Source organism: Rhizophagus irregularis, chromosome 5, assembly GCF_026210795.1.
Source record: "Rhizophagus irregularis chromosome 5, complete sequence".
Lineage (NCBI taxonomy): Eukaryota > Fungi > Glomeromycota > Glomeromycetes > Glomerales > Glomeraceae > Rhizophagus > Rhizophagus irregularis.
Genome location: NC_089433.1, coordinates 3692640 through 3706234, shown reverse-complemented (window position 1 = coordinate 3706234; position 13595 = coordinate 3692640). Strand labels below are relative to the sequence as shown.

Below are 13595 nucleotides of genomic sequence, written 5' to 3'. Positions count from 1 at the left end.
ACGATTGCGTTCCATCCAATTAAATTCTTATGGTTTATTATATTGATTGTTATAATAAAAAGAAATTATTTTTATTTCAAATTAAATTAGCGCTTTATGATTTGAAATACTTCGTAATCTTCTATAGAAAAATAATCTTCAGAATCCCTTATCTTTTTTTTATAAATGTTCTTTTTACAGCGAATTATTTTATAATCCGCAAATTGATTTTCATTCCATATAACAATATCCTGACCAAAATATGGACCATGTTTAGGGTGATAGTTCAATGCATGATCTATATTTTCTACTTTGCTTACAATTGCATCTTTAATATTCTTATTTATAAAAGAAAAGATAAAACTATCATTAGTTTCACCCCAAGTATTAGAAGATTCCCATTTTAAAGGATTATATCCACCAAAAATTTCATCTATCCCTTTTGTTTTAATGAATGTAACAGTATTATATTTATAATCACATAATTCATGAAACTTTTTAGGGGTAAATCCATCTCGACTTCCTCTTAATAATAATTTAAATTTGTATGGTAAATATAATTCTCTAAGATGAGAAAATTTGTCAATTTCTATTTTATCAATCCACTTTGAAATAAATGAAACAATATTTAAATTAACTAATTTTGAATCAATAATTTTATCCATACTAAAATTTCTGGGAAGTAAAGAATTATCAGTGGATACTCTATCAGGATCCAAATAGGAATTTAATAGGCCTTCATATAATTGATGACTTAAAAGTTTTTTATACGGCCGAATTTTTCGTGAGAATTCAATAGATGATAAACAACAAAATCTAATTAAAGGTAAACAATGTTGTAGAGTATTTTTCATTGTTTTGAAATCATCATCCGACCAGGTTTCAAGATCTGGAATGAGATTTGGATTTTGCGCAAGACCCCATTTTAATACATGTTCCCACACTTCAATTTCTTTCATTTGTAAATCATCCCTTCTGAGAAGTGAAACTAAAGATTTCTCAGGAAGAGAAGTAAAATCAAACGATTGAAATATTTTTTCAGGAGATTCGGCCATTAAATTTGTACAAAATTCTTGAAGTTCTGATAATGATTTGGATTGAAAACTTGTTTGATGAATAAGTTCAAAATGTTGTTCTAACCACTCAGAATTATTTTCAATTAAATATTTTTGTAAATAGTTAACTAGTTCTTGAAGATGAAGCTCATCTGCAGCTACCAATACATTTAGAATATCCGAAGTTTCTTGTCCATTCAATGAAAGAATGCCACCGTAAATATACCTATATGAAAAAATTTTAAATTTTGTAGTTACAAGTATATTAGTTAAGGTTCAATTATATAATATTTAATAAATTTACCTTAAAACAATTTGAAAGATTTCTGGAGATATATTTGGTAATTTGATATGTGATAAAACGCCATTATCATTCTTTTTATTAGAAGTCAAAGTTCGTCGTAAGTACGAAGAACGGTAACATAAAATATTCATATGAGCGCGAAAGATTTTTACATTAGGATCTTCACCAACTTCAATTGTAATATCATAATACTCATTATCCTCTAATAGTTCAATATAATTTTGGCTTAATAATCTAGAAAACAGTTCAGTAGACATTATTTTACGTATTTCAAATAAAAAATGAGAAAGAGAAAAGACGTTTTTATTGTTCAGATTTGATATTGATATACGATTACATGATTGGTGATTAAATATATATATAAGTATAACAAGACTACAATAGGTAATTTTCTATGGGAAAGCTTGATAGTAATTACAAAAAAGGATTAGCACTTAAAACTACTATGACTTTGATTCATGATTCCCATAACGAATTTACAATTCCAGTAAGAATTAATAATCGTTAGCATAAAAACATCGACCATAAGAGATTTTTTTAGTCCATTGTGCCCAATTATCACTTAAATCACATGGAGCGAATAGATAAAGATTTACAAATAATAACGTGAGATAAGTTCACATGGTTTGACACGTGATATTTTGCCAGTTCATTACGTGAAATATCTGAAATATCTGAAAATCGTGAAAATAGTAACTTAAATAAATATAAATAAAAAGGCGATAATAAAAAATAACAAAAATTACAAAAATTATGAATGCAAAATTTATTTTTCTTTTTACATGAAAATATTTTTTTTTTAATTGATTTTTTTTTTTTTTTTGATTAAAGTGATTTGACCATGTAACGAGTAACGACTTTATTGTATTAAGTCACACAAAAATTAAAAATCTTTAAATGAAAATAAAAAAATTATTTTATAATACTGTAATTGATTTTTTTAATAAATATATTTATGTGAAAATTGTGAAAATTTAAAAAATTGTTGAAACGAAATAAAGCTTAATATAAAGAAGTTAATAATTAAATATTTTTTATGAAATTTTTAAGATTTACACTTATTTGGTCACTAATAATCTCATTAAGACGAAATTCCAAGAGACCTTTCAGAACTTCTAGTTCATGTTTTTTTTATAGTGGTTCAACAAAGATTTATTAGGATAACAAGCAATTTGAAAAGCTTTGTGAATATAAAATGTTTGTTAATCTGCAATCAACAAAATACTCGAATCAAATTGTTTTGATTGTGAGTTGAATTAATTATTACAAAGAAATAATTCAAAAAAAGATTGGTTATTTATTTATTCGTATTTGTATTAAATTTCATGTCATAAAAAGGATTCATATGTGTTAAATAATATCACGAGTATTAAACGTACTAGAAGCTACGGAACTATGGAATTATTCCAATAATTCTTAATTGAAAAAAAAAGAAAAAATTTAAAATAGAATACGTTTCCTCTAATTAAATCCTTATAGTTTACGTCTATTTCTTATGTGATAAAAGGAATTATTTGTCTTAGTAAAACTAGCGCTTTACGATCTGAAATACTTCGTAATCTTCTATAGAAAAATTACCTTCAGAATCTCTTATCCTCTTTTTATAATATAGCTTTTTATAGCGAATATTATTATAATCTGTTAATTGATCGTTAGAATTCCATATATTAACATCATTGCCAAAGGATGGACCATATCGAAAGTTATTACACAATGCATAATTTGTATTTTCTATATCACTAATTATTGCATTATTAATATCCTTATTTTTAAAAGAAAAAATAAAACTTTCATCAGTTTTATGCCAAGATCCACTAGTAGACATCCATTTTAAAGGATTATATCCGCCAATAATTTCATTCTCCCCTTTTACTTTATAAAACGTAACAGTATTAGATATATCATCACATAATTCATGAAATTTTTTAGGAGTAAATCCATCTCTACTTCCTCTTAATAATAATTTAAATTTGTACGGTAGATATAATTCTCTTAAATGATCGAATTTGCTATTGTTAATAATTGTTTTATCAATCCATTTCGAAATAAATGAAACAATATTTGAATTAACTAATTTTGAATCAATAGTTCTGATATTTCTAGGAAATAAAATATTATCAGTTGATACCCTATCAGGATTCATATAGGAGTCTATTAAGTCTTCATAAAGTTGTTTACTAAAGAGTTTTTGATACGGACGAACTCTTAGTGTCAATTCTTTAGATGATAAACTAAACAATCTAATTAAAGGTAAACAATGTTGTAGTGTGTTTTTCATTATTTTAAAATCATCATCTGACCAAGTATCTGGATTTTGAGTGAGAGTTGGATTTTGTGCAAGGCCCCATTTCAACACGTACTCCCACACTTCAATTTCTCTCATTTGTAAATCATCCTTTTTAATGAGTGAAATTAGAGATTTTTCAGAAAGAGAAGTAAAATCAAACGATTTAAATATTTTTTCGGGAAATTCGGCCATTAAATTTGTGCAAAAATTTTGAAGTTCTGATAAAGAATTGGATTGGAAGCTCGTTCGATGAATTAGTTCAAAATGTTGTTCCAACCATTCAGAATTATTTTCAATTAAATAATTTTGTAAATAATTAACTAATTCTTGGAGATGAAGCTCATCTGTAGCTATCAACGTATTTAAAATTTCCGAAGTTTCTTGTCCATTCAATGAAATAATACCACCATAAATATACCTATATTGAATAATATTTTTAAATTAAGTAATTACGTTTAAATTTAAATTCGATTGTAAAATAAACAAAAAAAAATTACCTTAAAATAATTCGAAAAATTTCTGGTGAAATATTTGATAATTTAATATGCGATAAGGCACCATTGTCATTCTTTTTATTAGAAACCAAAGTTCGTCGTAAATATGGAGAGCGGTAACACAAAATATTCATATGTGCACGAAAAATTTTTACATTAGGATCTTCACCAACTTCAATTGTAATATCATAGTATTCATTATCTTCTAATAGTTCAATATAATTTTGGCTTAATAATTTAGAAAACAGTTCAGTAGTCATAATTTTACGAATTTTTTTTTTTAAGAAAAAAGAGAAAAACTTTTTTTTTTAAATTTGGTAAGTTAAATAATATTTATATATTGATGTACAATTATATAATTTGTGGCTAGACATGTATGTATAAATTTCGTTTCACAATGCAAGATACGCCGCTATAAATAAAGTTAATAAATAATAAACATAAATACGAATTTTCATTTTATCGCCATTTTCAAAATGGTGTACGCAGTTTATTTGTGATTGTATATTCAAATACCAATATTCGCCCGGTTTTCATCCGTTTTTTGTCCATATTACGTCCGGTTTTCGTCCGGGTTTCGGTTTTCTTTTTTTTTTATTCAAATTTAACTGCGTACATCATTTTGAAAACGGCGATAAAAAAAAATTGACGATTTATTTATATTTGTTTACTTTACTAAATTATCATGTTAAAATTTTCATTAGAGAAAGATTCATATATTAAACGTACTACAAATTATGGAATTATAGAATTATTCCAATAATGTTCTAATTGTAAAAAAAAAAGAAAAAAAAATTTCAAAATAAAATACGAATACGTTCTCTACAATTAAATTTGTTATTTTTATTATTTTTTTTTTATTTCAATTTCTTATGATGAAATCTCAAACTAGCGCGTTACGGCTTGAAATACTTCATAATCTTCTATAGAAAAATAATCTTCAGAATCCCTTATTTTTTTTTCATAATATTGCCTTCTACAGTGAATTCTTTCATAATCTAATTGATCTGCAGAACTGTATATAATAATATCTTTGCCAAAATATGGACCTTGTGTTAAGTAATTATTAAATGCATAATTTGTATTTTCTACATTACTAATAATTGCGTCTTTAATATTCTTATTTATAAAAGAAAAAATAAAGCTATCTTTAGTTGTAACCCAACCACCTTTAGATTCCCATTTTAAAGGGTTGTATCCACCAATAATTTCTTCATTTTCTTTTACTTTAAATAAAGTAATAGTATTAGATTTACCATCACATAATTCATGAAATTTTTTAGGTGTAAATCCATCTCTACTTCCTCTTAATAATAGTTTAAATTTGTATGGTAAATATAACTTTCTAATATTAGCGAATTTGTTACTATAATTCATGTCTATTTTGTCAACCCATCTTGAAATAGCCGAAACAATATCTAAATTAACTATTTTCGAATCAATAATTTTATCGATTTTAATATTTCTAGGAGGTAAAATATTATCAATTGATATATTATCAGGATCCATATAAGAGTCTATCAAGTCTTCGTAAAGTTGTTGATTCAATAGTTTTTGATATGGTCGGACTTTCTGTCTTAATTCTTTGGATGATAAACAGAAAAATCTAATTAAGGGTAAACAATTTTGTAGAACATTTTTCATCGTTTTGAAATCATCATCTGACCAAGTATCTGGATTTTGGGTGAGAGTTTGATTTTGTGCAAGGCCCCATTTTAACACGTGCTCCCATACTTCAATTTCTCTCATTTGTAAATCATCCTTTTTAATGAGTGAAACTAGCGATTTTTCAGGAAGTGAAGTAAAATCAAACGATTTAAATATTTTTTCAGGAGATTTTGCCATCAAATTTGTGCAAAATTGTTGAAGTTCTGATAAATATTTGGATTGAATGCTCTTCCGATGAACAAGTTCAAAATGTTGTTCCAACCACTCTGAATTATTTTCAATTAAGTAATTTTGTAAATAGTTAATTAGTTCTTGAAGATTAAGCTCATCTGCAACTACCAATGTATTTAGAATATTTGAAGCTTCTAGCCCATTCAATGGAAGAATGCCACCGTAAATATACCTATAAAAAAAAATTAAAATTAGGTGGTTACAAGTATATTACTAGTATATTAAGTAAAAAACTTACCTTAATATGATTTGAAAAATTTCTGGTGATATATTTGGTAATTTAATATGTGATAAAACGCCATTATCATTCTTTTTATTAGAACTTAAAGTTCGTCGTAAATATGGAGAACGGTAACACAAAATATTCATATGTGCACGAAAAATTTTTACATTAGGATCTTCACCAACTTCAATTGTAATATCATAATATTCACTATCTTCTAATAATTCAATATAATTTTGACTTAATTTTGAAAAAAATTGGGTAGACATTTTTTAAAAAGAATAAAGTCCTAAGTTGGAAAAAGTCAATATTTATAGCTATCGTTGTACTATTATTGTACTACCATGTTTATTACGCAAATCTGCGCAGTCTGCGGCTAAGCGGTTATTCCTTAAATTTAAAATCGAATTTATACAATTTGAATAATTTGGCAGAACAAAATTTCATCATTTTATTGAACGTTTTATAGGAGACATTTATTATTTATTTAAACCAGTAAACTTTTAACCGAGCCAATTATCGGTTCATCAGTAAATTTTGATCACCTGAAAAAAATTGGGATCGATGAATAAAGTTAATGCTGGCCGAAATAACTATAATGTTGGTTGAATTAGTGCTTATAACACGAGATAATTTACTTTAGGCGTTTTATTAAATTTAGAGATCATAAGGGAAAAAAAGCGAAATTAAAAAGTGAATAAATTTTTATATTCCATATTATTAGCATGATTCAAAATAGTGTTTATTAAATAAAACAAGACAAAAATATGATTCTTTTTCCTTATAATTAATTTTATTTCTTTGTTTGATAATAAATTTTTTAAATAAAGAAATTAAAAAATAATTTTAAACTGCTATAAAACTCATTGAAGATCATATCCATTATGAATTTCTTTTAATTTAAAATATAACAGTATTAAACTTATCATCATATCTTTTATAATGAAATTTGTTTTCGCCTGGAATAAATAAGAACAAACGATTTTTTTTTTTAGATTAGTAATGCATCTTTTTTATTAATTAAATCAAGGGTTAAATCAAAGATTTAATCATAATATACAAAATACCTAGAACCTAATATATAAAATATATAAAAGGCTCTATAACTAACCGAAATCTAGTCTAAATTGATTTAACTAATAACTAACTAAATATAGACTCGTATTAATGGTTGAATCTATCTTATAAAAATTGCTAATACTATTACTAAAAGATTTTACTAATTATTTTTATTTTTTTTTGATATTTTCCTAATTTTCTATATTTCACAGCGCTTTACTAATTTGTATATACTATATCCCTTATTTCTAAAAAAAATTGTCCTAAATTTTGTGAAAATCCAAAAATAAAACAAAAAGAATAAAAACAAAATAAAATTAATACATTAAACAGTAAAACCTATTCTATCTACTAATTAAGAACAACGCGTATAGGATTATCATCTATTTATCTAACATTATATTTCTCCTCGTAATTTGAAATACTTCATAATCTTCTATTGAAAATTTGTATTCAGTATCTCTTATATTTCTTTCATAATGCACTTTTCTACAACGAGTTATATCAAAAGCTTTAGATCCATGGTTTCTATAGCTATAGGTACTATATATATTAAGATCGCTTCCAAATTTTGGACCACATGAAGTGATATAATCTAACGCATTATACGCATCTATTACATTACTTAAAATTGCATTTTTAACATTTTTATCTTTAAAAGAAAAAATAAAACTATCTTCAGTTATTCCCCACCTATCAGTAGTTTCCCATTTCAAAGGATTATATCCGCCAAGAATTTCTTCGTTTCCTTTTACCTTAATAAATGTAACTGTACAGTCAGACCTCCATAATTGCACACCCCTTGGGACCATATGCATAATTTTCAAAATAGTGCATTTAAAGAGGGTGTGCATTTATAGAGGTAAAATAATTAGAGATCATATAAGCTTGGGACCGAACCAGAGGGTGCATTTAGAGAGGGTATACATAGTGGGTGCAATTATGGAGAGTGCAATTATAGAGGTCTGACTGTATTAGCTTTGCCATCACATAACTCATGAAATTTGTTAGGAGTAAATCCATCTCGACTTCCTCTTAATAGTAATTCAAATTTGTATGGTAAATATATTAATTCCTCATAATTATTATCATTAATAACCACTTTATTAACCCATTTTGAAACAGTTGAAATAATATTAGAATCAACAATCTTTGAATCAATAATTTGGGAATCATCAATTTTAATTTCATTATTCTTAATTTTTCTTGGACGTAAAACGTTGTATCTTGACACACTACCAGGTTCCAAATAAGAATTCAATAATTCTTCATATAGTTGTTTATCTAAGAGTTTTCGATATGGACGAACTTTTTGCGAGAATGCTATAGAAGATAAACTAAAAAATCTAATTAAAGGCAAACAGTGTTGTAAGATATTTTTCATCGTTTTGAAATCATCAACTGACCAAGTTTTAGGATCTAGAATAAGATTTGGATTTTGTGCGAGACCCCATTTTAATACATGCTCCCATACTTCAATTTCGTTCATTTATAAATCATCTCTTTTAATAAGTGAAATTAAAGATGCTTCAGAAAGTAAAGTAAAATCGAATGATTTAAATATTCTTTCAGGTGATTTAGCCATTAAATTTGTACAAAATTCTTGAAGTACTAATAAATTATTAGATTGTGAACTAATTTGTTGAGTAGACCCAAAATGTTGTTCTATCCAATCTGTCTTATTTTCAATTAAATATTTTTGTAAATAATCAACTAGTTCTTGAAGACGAAGTTATCTGCAGCGACCAAAATTTTAAGAGAATCTGAAATGTCATGTGAATTCAATGAAAGAATACCACCATAAATATACCTACAGTATATAACAAAAATTTTATGAATGTGAGAAACAATTTTATCCAGTAATATAGCATACAGCTTGAGTATATTTATTAAATTTAATTAATTACTTACTCTAAAATAGTTTGAAATATTTCTGGTGAAATTTTTGGTAATTTAATATGGGCTAATACGTTATCATTGTTCTTTTTGTTGGAAGCTAAAATTCGTTGTAAATATGGAGAACGGTAACACAAAATATCCATGTGAGCACGAAATATTTTTACATTAGGATCTTCACCAACTTCAATTGTAATATCATAATATTGATCATCTTTCAATAATTCAATGTAATTTTGACTTAATTTTGAAAAAAAATGGGTAGACATTTTGTTAAAAAGAATAAAGTCCTAAGTTGGAGGAAGACCGACTATTTATATTTGTTTCATATTCGACCAAATTAGATATTTGTGTACAAGATGAAAAAAAGTAGGAACTCTTCCCGCCGATCATTCGGTACAGCAGGACGAAACAAAAGGCGGAAGAGTTCAAAAGTGCTTATGGAAAGTCAGTTTTTTACGCATTTCAACACGACAACTGTTTATTCACTCCTTTACGAACCGTTTGAGGCCAGTTTCAGTAGGCGTCGCCTAGTAGTTTTCGACTTCTCGACCACAAAGTTACTTCTTGCTGTCAGCCAATATGGTGGCGACCCATAAAAAGGCCAAGTAGGGCGAGGTGTCGTTTTCCAAAAAAGTGTTGATAGTAGGCGGCAACAGAGGCTCGGAAAACGAAGAAAACGTACTGAGGGATGGGATAGCAGCTTCTTGGGCCTAGACGACTTGGAGGTTTCTTGGGGATTTTTCATCGCAAATTTTTTCGGTCGGCGCAGCAAAATTTAGCACGTGGCTGGAATCCAAAAGTATTAACAGAAAGTTCCAATAGGATTGACGAGAAATGAGGTGATTTACTGTGGGACAAATTGCGGCAACAAATTTATCTGAGTAGGGATCAGCCATATCTGCAGCAAATCACGTGATGGGACGAACGACGTTAGGAACCTTATTCTCAAATCTCATCTTGCATGAAAAAGGCAAATGAAGGACTTTTCACGCCGATCCTCTGACCAAAAATCCAGCTAAAGGAATTGTCTATAGAAAACATTTTATCTAGTATCTCAACATATAAAAATTATTAAAAATTCAGACTCTCCGGCGTGAATAGTATAATCTTAATATGGCAGATAACACTCGCGCCAAAACTGCTAAACGAAATAACCAAAAAACACAATTTGACAACCATACCAATTTATCAGACGAAGAAATGGTCGCAGAAACCTACGGCCAAAACCAAAACGTATCTCCAACAGCTCAAACAAAGAAAAAACAAAAAAGAATTGAAAACTCTTCTTTACCTTCGTCCCCTACAGACGATAACAACAATATGGAAGTCGACGATAAAACTACAAACGAACATCCAATTTCCTCGGAAATTGACATTTCATCACGTGATACGAATTCCGTTGAATCAACTACACCAATCATTGCAAGCCAAGATGCAATGGACACAGATCAACAGATCAACCATACAAATTCAGTATCAACACAAGGATCTACTAGTTCACAAACTCCTTCCAACGTAAACAATGATGTAACTTCGCAGACATTAGAGCTGTTTAAGGATTATAACTCACGATCAAATACTGAATATATATTATTCTTCATGAGGAATATTTTCGACAAAGAAAAATCAAACAACGAAATTTTAAATGACTTAAAAAATGCCTTTTTAACAGAACATGACATCATATCATATAGACCAGTAAAAAGAGCCACCATAGAATTTTTTACTATCCTGATTGGAACAAAAGAAACTTTCGACAAACTCAAGGAAAAACCCGTACCGTTACTCAACAACGCGGTGCCTCAAATTTTCTCCAATGAAAAACTAGATGAATTAATTGAACAAAATATTGATAGATTGAAATCACGTTCAATCAACCTTCTAAATGTACCAATCAACTACGACATAAACCTTCTTATCAAACATATAGCCAACTTTACCAGTAGCTCTATTGATAGTTATAAAGAATTCATCCCCAACAAAAGAACCAACATTCGTAACTTACCTCCAAAATTGAGATATAATTATAAAGCACCCACATATAAAAAAGTTACGCTCACCTTTGACAAGCCAAATGCGGTAGAATACCTACTATCACAACATAAATGGGGCATACTCATAGAAAATTTTCTCATCAGAATAACTCCTATAGAAGAAGACAAAGCAAATTTCAAGGAACGCACCAATCCTACTTATATAGTTACTGGAATCCCTCTAAATGCCACAGTATTGGATTTATTACCTTTAACTGATCATTTAAAAGCAAGATCTATTGAATTCTTACTGACCAAATCAGTATCCCTACACAAAATTGCCAACATTTATTGCAACACCAGCGATCAAGACTTCATCACATACAACAAATTTGATACGCTCTTTCAGGAATTCAAACTTCACATATATCCAGCTAACGACTTCAATCTAAATGACACCTGTGGTTACTGTGGCCTTAACGGTCACAATGTATTTTTTTGCACGGAAAAAGACTATGCCATCATCCCCCATAATCAAGAAAGAAAATTCAGGAAAAAATTTATAAAACGACCAAACTCATACAACCTCAAGGATAATATCAAAAACTCATATGATCAAATAAAATCATTAACCAAATCACATAGAAACCGTCCTCAATCACATCAAAGATACAATCCAGATCCAATGCATAATCAAGAAAGGACGAACAGAAGGACATTACAAAATCCGAATCACAACAACCACTCCAATAACTTTCAACGTCGCCCACAAGCAACTCCATATAAAAACTTATATAACTGGGACGAACAACCAACGGCGCATATAAATCGACCATCACCGACACCCAAATGCAAGCAACCGGAATATTCCAATGCTTCTAATGATGAATTAATCAAAAAGATTACACATCTTGAAACGATCATTAAGGACCTCTCTTCAGAAGTCGGTGCTCTTAATATTAAACAAAAAGAACATACAAAGAACATCACCCTTCTACAGGAACAAGAACGTCGTCACCAGAAAGATATGGCTAACCTGAACCAACAATTGACCGCTATCAATAATAATATGACTGAACAGAAAGTAACCATCAGCGGCATTCCTAGAATTGTTGCCATGCTAGAAAATATGGAAAGATGTGGATTATTTAATCAGCCAAATCAGGATGACGCCAATGCATACGGCGAAAATAACTACTCTTATCCCCATCATGGTAATTTTACCGAGGAACAACAACAATCTTATTACAATGAAGATTTTGATGGTTCTAATAGTGGTTACGAATCATCCAATACGGTCGAAACACGTAACATCTTCCCCGATCCTGATTACACCCCATCACAACCTACAGGTGGTTATCCGACTATTACTTCATCCATTGGAAGCAAATTTAGTAATATGATTGGCTACGGCCAACGAAAAAACTAATAGACCTATAGTCTATTTATCACCAAGTACATATCTCTCAAAATATCAGGGTGGACTAATGATGGACAACACAAAGAAAACTTTACAACGGTTACAAAACACGGTTACGAATATTTCTTCTTCTTTTAATATTAAATTTAACAAAAAAACAAAAAATCCAAAAAATCCGGAAAAAAATTTACAAAACCCTTTAGAAAAACCAAAAAAATCTAATAACATACATAATATTATTTCTCCTTCTTTTTCTTCAACTTCGAATAACGAAGTAAACAGTAACTTTGTTTCCACAGATCATCAAAATTCTCAATCAACTTTTCATAATTACTTAGATATAATTTCTGATTATAAACAAATAATTTTCGCTACACACAATATACAAGGAGGTTTCCAATCAAAAAAAGACAAGATCATTGAATTAATGGTTGTTAACAAGATTGATTTCTTACATGTTTGTGAAACTAACGAACGAGATAACAATTTTGACATCAGCAAATCGAAAGCACATTTAAAATATCAGGTCCCTTTTAATAATAATTTTAGTAAATTTTTTTTTATTATTAACAATCCCGACAAAGAAAAACGTGGTAGCGGATCTAGACTAATCATCAGTGAACAACTACATAATCATTTGGAAAGTACCGTTATTCAAACACAAGGACGTTACATTTCTACAACTTTTAATTTTAAAAACAAAACAAAGATTTATACACATTCCATTTATTTACCTGAATGTGATCATGCACATAAAGAAATATATATTGATATTATCAATAATCTTTTTGAGAAATTAAATCAACAGCCAAACAAAACAAATCACGTGACCCTAATATTAGGAGATCTCAACATCAACAACCTAAATAATAATACCTCTTCTTCGCGTGGCAAAAACAAAATTGATGATTACTCAAAAAGTTATATCCTTAACAATATATATAGGGCCATGGAATTAATTCTTCAGAAATTTGACATGGTTCATATAGGAGAAAAATTTGGT

At 28.4% G+C, this 13595-nt stretch overlaps 6 protein-coding genes across 6 annotated transcripts; 1 reads left to right on the top strand and 5 right to left on the bottom strand.

Annotated features, from left to right (window-relative positions):
* Window positions 1-86: 86 nt before the first annotated feature.
* On the bottom strand, window positions 87-1595 carry OCT59_025329 (uncharacterized protein; the record flags this gene model as incomplete). The annotated part of the gene is made up of 2 exons (XM_066137743.1): window positions 87-1260; window positions 1339-1595. The coding sequence occupies 2 exons, from the start codon at window positions 1593-1595 to the stop codon at window positions 87-89; spliced, it is 1431 nt and encodes a 476-aa protein (XP_065992021.1).
* A 1128-nt stretch (window positions 1596-2723) lies between these two features.
* On the bottom strand, window positions 2724-4379 carry OCT59_025328 (uncharacterized protein; the record flags this gene model as incomplete). The annotated part of the gene is made up of 3 exons (XM_025330961.2): window positions 2724-2830; window positions 2917-4043; window positions 4123-4379. 3 exons carry the CDS (start codon window positions 4377-4379, stop codon window positions 2724-2726), a joined length of 1491 nt encoding a protein of 496 aa, XP_025165149.2.
* A 628-nt stretch (window positions 4380-5007) lies between these two features.
* OCT59_025327 (uncharacterized protein) lies at window positions 5008-6510 on the bottom strand (the record flags this gene model as incomplete). Its single annotated transcript, XM_066137729.1, has 2 exons — window positions 5008-6190; window positions 6257-6510. The coding sequence occupies 2 exons, from the start codon at window positions 6508-6510 to the stop codon at window positions 5008-5010; spliced, it is 1437 nt and encodes a 478-aa protein (XP_065992020.1).
* Window positions 6511-7683: 1173 nt separating this feature from the next.
* Window positions 7684-8118, bottom strand: OCT59_025326 (uncharacterized protein; the record flags this gene model as incomplete). The annotated part of the gene is made up of 1 exon (XM_066137721.1): window positions 7684-8118. The coding sequence occupies one exon, from the start codon at window positions 8116-8118 to the stop codon at window positions 7684-7686; it is 435 nt and encodes a 144-aa protein (XP_065992019.1).
* A 671-nt stretch (window positions 8119-8789) lies between these two features.
* Window positions 8790-9465, bottom strand: OCT59_025325 (uncharacterized protein; the record flags this gene model as incomplete). The annotated part of the gene is made up of 3 exons (XM_066137713.1): window positions 8790-8978; window positions 9047-9110; window positions 9212-9465. 3 exons carry the CDS (start codon window positions 9463-9465, stop codon window positions 8790-8792), a joined length of 507 nt encoding a protein of 168 aa, XP_065992018.1.
* An 847-nt stretch (window positions 9466-10312) lies between these two features.
* Window positions 10313-12601, top strand: OCT59_025324 (uncharacterized protein; the record flags this gene model as incomplete). Its single annotated transcript, XM_025328787.2, has 1 exon — window positions 10313-12601. One exon carries the CDS (start codon window positions 10313-10315, stop codon window positions 12599-12601), a length of 2289 nt encoding a protein of 762 aa, XP_025165150.2.
* Between the last annotated feature and the right edge of the window lie 994 nt (window positions 12602-13595).